The sequence below is a fragment of the Vidua macroura genome, chromosome 27 (assembly GCF_024509145.1).
Source record: "Vidua macroura isolate BioBank_ID:100142 chromosome 27, ASM2450914v1, whole genome shotgun sequence".
Classification (NCBI taxonomy): Eukaryota; Metazoa; Chordata; class Aves; order Passeriformes; family Viduidae; genus Vidua; species Vidua macroura.
Window position 1 is genome coordinate 4,488,831 of NC_071597.1, and position 8,401 is coordinate 4,497,231.

At 46.6% G+C, this 8,401-nt stretch overlaps 1 protein-coding gene across 1 annotated transcript; it reads right to left on the reverse strand.

Annotated features, from left to right (window-relative positions):
* Positions 1-258: 258 nt before the first annotated feature.
* WNT9B (Wnt family member 9B) lies at positions 259-8,133 on the reverse strand. The gene is made up of 3 exons (XM_053999913.1): positions 7,833-8,133; positions 1,706-1,971; positions 259-735 (listed from the first exon to the last, which is right to left on the reverse strand). The coding sequence occupies exons 1-3, from the start codon at positions 8,131-8,133 to the stop codon at positions 259-261; spliced, it is 1,044 nt and encodes a 347-aa protein (XP_053855888.1).
* Between the last annotated feature and the right edge of the window lie 268 nt (positions 8,134-8,401).

An 8,401-nucleotide genomic window follows, 5' to 3' on the forward strand; every position in this document is an offset into this window, starting at 1 on the left:
CCATACCCGACAAAGCCTCTGGTTTTCCCTGCTCACACAGAAGCTCTCCCCAGGCTGGAGCATCTCAGCGCTGAGGTTGGAGCATCTCAACACCAAGGTTGGAGCATCTCAATGCTGAGGTCTGGAGCATCTCAATGCCGAGGTTGGAAGAGCAATGCACACATTTGGTGGTCTCCTTTGCCCTCACCCCATAGCAGAGAGTCATGTCCCTGTCCCCCTGCTGCTCCCCTGGACTCGCCTCGCCCCTCGGGGCTGTCCCTACTGCTTGCAGCTGTAGACCACCTCCTCCTGCATGCACTGCTGGCACTCCACGTAGCAGCACCACTGCACCTGGCAGTGGCACGAGAAGGTGACCAGGCGGCTCTGGGTGTTGTAGCCCCGGCCGCAGCACATGCTGTCGCAGTTGCCCTCGCGGGAGCAGGTCCTGCCCGCGGTGCCCAGGGAGTATTTGCTGGGCCGGCAGAAGCTGGGCGAGTCCTCCACGTACACCAGGTCCGTGGGGCGGGGCAGGGCGGGCTGCTTGGCTGAGTGGCCGTGTCTGTGCGGCCCCGCCAGCTCCGAGTGTCCCACGGCATCGTTGCTGGTGCTGAAGACCTTGACGGCGTCGTCGTAGCGCAGCTTCAGGAGCCGCCCGATCTCGTGGAAAGGCGAGAGCTGCTTCCAGCACGTCCGCACCGCGCAGGAGCCGGACACGCCGTGGCACTTGCAGGTGGTTTTGAGGCCATTCTTCACTGCCTGATGAGGAAGAAGAGTGGTGGTTATTATCTGCCAGGACCTAGTTCTGGTAGAGGCAACACCTCAGATCACAGACAAGTACTGCAAGCACTTCAGTTTTATTTGCATTATTTCTATTCTGTGGAGGAAAAAATGTTAATAATAATACTTTTTTTTAAAAAGCCAAACAAAAACAAACAAACAAAAATTAAAAACCAAAACAAAAACACACCCAAAAAAAAACCCAAAAAACCCTACCAAAGAAGAGGAATAGCTACAGAGTTGACAGATGAGCCAGAGAGTGGATAGCCTGAGGACAACCAGCTAAACACCAAGTAAGTTCTTAAATAAGTTCTTATTAATTCTATTTGGCACAGTAGGAGTAGTCAGTCATAAAACTGAGTATCTCCAACATGGTGGATTCCTTTTGGTATATTCAAATGAAGACAGTGCTCTAATTAAACAATTTGACTCAGTAAACGGAAGGCAATGATGAGTCAGTAGCCTGTAACCTACAGGTCAAAATGTTCAATGTGATGGTCTCTCTGACCCGAACCTGTGACAGGACTCGTTCCGTAGCAACTCACCAGCAGACTCATAATTGATCTCAAGAGTTTCAGTCTTTAATCTGCTTCACACATGCCACTGGCTCTAAACTCCAGCTGTCCTCAGAACCACCTGTGGCCCTGGCATAACCCCTGGAGTCATTCAGCTGCGGAGGTTCACCGCTGTCACTGCTTTGTGTCTCCCTGTCACCCACCCTGGGACCACTGGAGGACACAGGATGTTCCTCTGCCACTCAACTTGCATCTCCTCACACAAGAGCTCAGGAGATTCCCCAGGGACTCTCAGCACCACAAGGCCCAGGACACACAGGTGAACAGGTCTGGTGTGAGAGCAGGGCAGTGAACACTCCTCTCACACACAGGATGGGTTGGAAGACTCGCACTGAGTCCAAACTTCATCCCAAGCCCGCCGGTGCAGCTCCTACCTTGATGCCCACGTTGGTGTTGTGGATGTCCACCTTGGCCCGCAGGTCTTTGCCGATCCTCTTCTGCCCCAGGAACTTTTTCAGGAACTTGGTGCTGTACTTGAGGTTGTCTCCGCAGACGCCCCACTGCCAGGCCTTGCGGTTCTCCAGGCCCGGGGAGTCGTCGCAGGTGCAGCGCTCCATGCGCCCCGCGCTGCACGCCCGCGCCAGCGAGTGCGTCAGGGCGGCCGAGGACACGGCGTACAGGAAGGCTGTTTCCTTAAAACCTGCATGGGAGAAGGATTGGGAGATGGGAGGATCAGAAAAGGCACCTCCCTGCCTCTCCTGCCTAAACCCAAGCATAATAATTAGAAGTACCAAGAGACCAAACTCCTGTGGCGCTCCCACACCATCCCCAGCAGAGGAACTGAGGTTGAAGGGATCGGTGTAGTGACACCCCAGTCTCACCCGTGACTGCTTCAATGTGGACAAGGGAAGGGTGGCAACAGACAAACAGTCCTGGGAAAACACCCAACTGCAAAATATGACAGCCACCAAGCTCTGTTTGTCCCCAGCACAGAGGTGATTGGCGCAATGACAGACCATCATTGAAATCACATTATGTCATAAAATCAGGAAATCTGTAGTAGAGACTGAGAAAGTGTCCCAAAATCCAACCTCTTATTGAAAAAATGTTTTTAATTGGGACTGTAGTGGTATTTTCTATGAAAAGACCACATGTAGTTGGAATGGGAAGGGTTCCATGTTGAAGGACATCTTGGCCAGAAGGCAAATCACACACGTGTGTGGGTTTTCTGAATTCCCTGTAAATTATCTACTCCCAGTGACTGTGGGGGTGTGTTCTGAAGCTGTTCTCCTCCCCAAAGCAGGATTCCCAGCTTGGCTACAATCCCTGAGGTCATGGTGTGACTATGACCTTTTAACCAGGAATCAAAGTACAATGACTGAATGAAAATTGAGTGTAGAGACATGAGATCAGACAGGAATAGGAATATTGATACCCATGAGCTTCACAGAAGTTTCAGAAACAGTGATTGACACAAACCTGACCCAAATGCTAAAATATTTTTATTTATTTATATTTAGCTCCTCTGCTATTCAGTCCTGAGGAAAATCTTAATATTTCCTCTAGAGTTCATTTACAGGAAAAAAACTATTAATGCAAAATTGTTTAACAAGTCCAAAATTTAGGAATTAGTGCAAGGAAGAGAGAGACAGGTGACTGATCAATAGCTCTGAGTGCAGGAATGGATAAGATCAGACAAAATATAAAAAATTTGGTTTATGGAAGACAGAGCACTTACACATTACATGTAAGAAAATATAATGAAGCAAACAAATATTCCACGTGTGAAAATGCCAAATTTCCTTTCACATCAGAAGGAAAATCTGTTTTTTGCAATAAAGGAAGAGAGAGAGACAACCACAGAGACTTTACCTAGACTTGCACTGAGCCCTGCCTGGAGCAAAGCATTGGAAGCCAGTTCTAGAACTCACCAAGTCCAACCTCAAATCTCTCCATCATTCTGTTCCCTCAGAGAACTCCCATGCAGCTGTAATAGTGGATCAGAACACTGAGTGCTGAAATCTGAGTGATGTCCACCATAAACATGACCAAGAGAGCAGGACAAAGAGATCTCCTGCTGGTTGCCAGCAAGAAGAATGAAAAATGTGACTAATCATGAACATAATGGAGAGGCTTCATTAGCAACTTCAGTAGACTTCATAGGAGCTCTTTGGAATTGCAGAATTTTAGATGAAGATCTACCAACAGCATGGGCATGAGGGGAGAGCTGGGGAAATATGGAGGAGACAAGGAGATCAACCAACAGTCTGCCTCACCATTTTGGTTACCGTGACCACTGAGGCAATAATTTGCAATTAATCTTTCTGGTTGATGATCCTCTACAAAATTTCTCAGGGTACTCTAAAGATAATGAAAGAATGTCAAAAAATCCACCAAAAGTTTTGTAAAAGCTGGAATGGGACGTGGTCAATGCAGGCTGTGGACAGCAGCATGATGCTCACACATTTTCAAACAGTGTCTAAGCCTCTCCAAAGAAGCTAAGAGAGGATAACTGATACTTGAGATCCTAAATCTGCTAAATCATTCCAGCAGCCAATCCCCAAATGCTTACCAGATTCCCAACATCCCCTCTGACACATTGATCCCAGAGGTGAGGAGAGCATTCCGGAGGTCCTTTCCCATGCCATGAGGAGCCAGCAGGCCCCGTCGGCTCCACAGCCCCTGCTAAATCTGACTTTGTGGATCACCACACTGCTCCTGCTATTTCAGATGCTTTGGTTTCCCCATGTTTTCCTGCCAGTTTTCAGCCCACTGGAAATCAGAGGCCACTGCTGTGGTCAGGCCACTGCAGACAGCAGCAACTGCAGATACCCAGCAGACTTTGAAACGTCTCCGTCTCCTTCAAACAAAGCTTCAACATCAGCAGGCTGCCAAATACTTGTCTGAAAAGTCTAAGATGATTCCCTCCACTCTGTCATGAGGAATCAATCACCATTTAATTGTTAATTCACAAAACAAATGAGGGAAGTAAAAGCTGTTCTTCAGCTCTTGTGGGCAGCGTGGCAGAGCAGCTGCTGGAGCTGGATTTTCAGGAGGACACACCACAAATGGCAGCAATCAGCTCCAAGGAGCACAGTTTGGGATCTGAACCGAGGCTGCTCCATGTGTCCTGCTATCTCTCCTCCCACAGTGACAACAGAGCTCCTGTCACCACAGGCAGTGGGGCCTGGGGCCAATTCTGAGCTCTCAGGGCCTGGGTTGGGAATGGGTCACTCCCCTGACCCCACTGAATGTCTTGTCAGGGACAAAATGGAACCTGAAACTCTCAGTGCAGGGGGAACATCTGGGCAGTTTGGCTGCAAACATCCAGCACAGAGATGAATTTCAGGAGGCTGCAGCAAACCAGCTCCCTCTGGTAGGACCTTCCATGTGTCCAAGCCTTGCCCTGATCTCTCCAGCAGGATTTCTTAGCTCGGCAGCCTATAAATACAGAAGGATTTCTGCTGCAATGGCACCACTGTTGTGTGCTGCGGTGTGCTCCAGACCACAGGGAAAATTGCAACGGGAGGAGTTTCACTGTGGGGTGACTGCCAAAGGAAAGATGCTCAGGATCAGAGTTTTCAATGCTGTAGTGAAGGAGTGAGAGAGTTTCAGAGCAGGTGGAGGAGGCATCTCTCTGAAAACAACAGCAAAACCAACCAACCAAAAAAAGCTATAGAAGTATAGAAAGATTTAGGATGGAAGGAGTCTTGAGGTCTTCAGAACAACCTCCTGCTCAAAGCAGGGCTGGTTCCAATGCCAGCTGCTCAGGGCCTTTTTGCTCAGAAGAATTTTTTTCTCCAAATCTCCCATCATGGAAATTCTGTATCTGTGAGTCACCACTCCTCTGCTGTACCATTCCTGGATTCCTCATGACAACGGTGAAACCACTGCTGGAAGGTCAGAGTCCAACCAGCAGGAGGCAAAGGAGTGGATTAAGGGATGGAAGGATTGCAGAGCACTCATTCTCATTTCTCAGGAAGGATTTTGTGAGTGGCTGGCTCTGACCTCTTTGCTAAAGGTACTTCTTTCCCAGACCACTGAGTTGTTTGAGATGAAATCCTGCTTTACCTGACTTCCAGCAGCCCTTAATGGCACACCCAGGACACTAAAAGGGCATCACTGCTTTACATGTTTTTATAAAGACACCAACTGCCCCTGTGTAACAAGGTGGCTTGAAACCATTTAAAGTCTAACTCTTTCTGTGGATCTTTAAAGAAGTGGTGAAGAAATGCAGGAGGATTTTGCATGGATCACTGAGGAGTAATAGGTGTCATAAGTGCCACAGAAAGGTTGCAGATAATGCAAAAGGAGTTTCCCAGTTTTACCCAGAAAACTATCAAGAGCAACAAACAGTACAGACTGGTAAAATAAATCTGGCATTTCCAGAACCAGAAAACCCTTGGCTTATTTTTTGTTTGCTTTTTGGCATCTCTAGAAGCAGGAAAAGCACTGATGATCCAGATTAGTCACAGAAGTTTGTCAGCTGTGATTGCAAATTGAATGTGGCTTTTCACCTGTTACAAAAATGGCCCATCTCACTGGGGAGGACTTTTTTCACTCTCTTGCACCCTTAAGACCATTTAGGACTGCTAAAAATCTGTATTTTTCTTCATGGTTCCTCTAGGACCATGGTGATATCAAATGATTTAAACATTTCTAAAATACCTCATCACTACCTGGGTGACAGGGGAGAGCTGCATGACCGACAATTTCCAAGAAAGTTCCAACAAATGTCACAAACAGATCAAAAGTGGCAGCTGAAAGCCATGTTCATGTACTTTATGAAAGAAACAAACCCCTTTGCAAGCTAAAGGAAAATGAGAACTAATAATTGCTCCCAGCCAAGTGTCCTGTCACACAGGGGTGCACACAGCATACTTGGCTGTATTAAATCATCACTTGATCCTTAAAATCGTGTAATAAAAGTTTTCAAACACTTATTCCCATCTGCCAAAACAGGTTTGAAATTACAGGTGATATTTTATTTTGTCAGTCAGGAGCCCATGGAAATGTTAAGGCATGCCACTGCCAGATAATTAAATGTTTTCCAGCTATTTGAAAATGAGGATTATTCAATTGTCATTTTCAAGTTCTTTGAGGTTGATGAAGGTGCAGATGTGAGAAAGACACTCAAAATAGATCATGAACAGTTCCTTCCACTGCCTGCTAAGAATTCACACTAGAGCCTTGGAATGAAGAAAATCTGATCTTGCATGTGCTGACTTAATAAAATATTAAGTTGATATTTAATGTAATAAAAATTGATAATTTTAAAAGGAAACATTAAAAAGTTTTGATCCCAATGTTAATTAAAATTAGCATTGATTTTCATCAAAATTAATATTGGCTTCTTCAGGTGCTTTTTTTAAAAAACATTAAGTTGTTAAACATTATCAAAGGACTGAAACTCAATAAATCAGAAGACTGAAGCTTACTAAGTGCTAATAGAAGTTATTGAAGGGCTGAAACTCTGTAACAGTCAGGCTTTGGTTGGATCAGGACAGGTCTGGCAAACCCTATATGCATTCTCAGAGAATTTTTATTAAGAAATAATTTCAATGTCCATCTTCATTGTATTTTTCTCAAGCATTGGAAGGATTTATTATGTTCCCTTCTACCTCAAATCCAGACCTTACAGGGCAATTTCTTCATCTAAATCATTTTGGGAAACAAAAATCCAGTGGGTCTTCTGACCACTCTGCTCAAATTTCTCCAAATTTATGTGAAAGAGTCTTAGGAGAGATTTGTCAACATGCACTGAGATGTCTGCATGCAGATAAATAGCTTTTTCAAACAGTAAAGAGGTTTAAATTTTGTATTTGAGAATAACAGAGGTTTACATACATGAATATCCAAGGCACTAAAAGGATTTTTTTCTTTAACTGACCCTGATTTCCCACAGCACCACCCCAGCAGAGGAGGAAGCTCAGTGTAAGGAGCTCTCAGAGAAGAAGGATGTGAACCTCCTCCCACTTTCCAATCCCGAACAAACCATGCTGGGAGGATGAGGACAAGGCTTATTTTGTGGCAGAGGAGCCCAAACTGCCCAGCTCCCATCTCTGGGTGAAACAGAGCTCTCAGCACTCCTGTCACTTTGCTTCATGTGAGATTTAATTTGGGACATCCTGGGGGCTGCAGCCAGTTTCCCTGCATGACAGCTGTGGAAGAGGTTTTACAGTGACTTCTGTGAGCCAGAGAGAAGTTTGAGAAGAGGATCCATGTCTACCACAGAAAGAATTTCCTACCAAGGTCATTGACATAGAAAACAAGAAAGAAAGAAGGATGAATAAGAGAAACCTGCAGCTGCCTATTCCAATGAGTAATTTGTTTGTCTGAGTAAAGTGAGTAAAGTGTAAACTTACAAACTTTGTAAGAATGTATAAAAAGCATGCATGCTATAATAAAAACAGTTTGAAGCCTTCTGCAAATGGAGAGTGTTGCTTTGAAAATGGAGTGTGGAGTGCTGTCTCCTTCTCTACCACGACATTGTGGGAGATTTAATTTGGCACATCCCGGGGGCTGCAGCCAGCGTTTCCCTGCACACCAACTACCTTGTACCTCTCTTGAGCAGGCTGGGCCGGCCCTCCAGGCTGCAGTTCCAGCGCTCACTGCGGAACTGGAACTGGCACTCGAGGATCCCCAGGCGGATCGCATCCCGCAGCGTCTCCGCCAGCCCCGGCTCCCTCCGGCACAGCCGCTTCTGCTTGCGGGACAGCTGGAGCAGCTCGCACTGCTTCACGTGCCCCTTGCCCGGGCCAGAGCCCCCCGGGGCGCCCAGCGACGGGAAGTGGGTCAGGGCTTCTTTCCCGGTCAGGCTGGAAGGAAAGAAGGAGGAGAAGAGGTGAGTTAGGGAGCACATCCCTGGGATTGATGCCTTGAGAAGGCTGCCCTAGAACAGAGACTGCAGGAGCTAAAGAATAAAGTAGGGATTTATTAAAAGGATCTCCTCAAGGGATCCACCTTGGGCAGCACCAGAGCCCAGCCAGGGCTGCACCCAAGATGAACCAAAATGGTCACAAAATGCCCCACAGGTCACAGGGTCTCTCACTTTTATAAGCTCTGCTCCATTTGCACATTGGAGTTCATTGTCCAATTACAGCTCCAGCCCATGCAGTCCCATCCTGCTT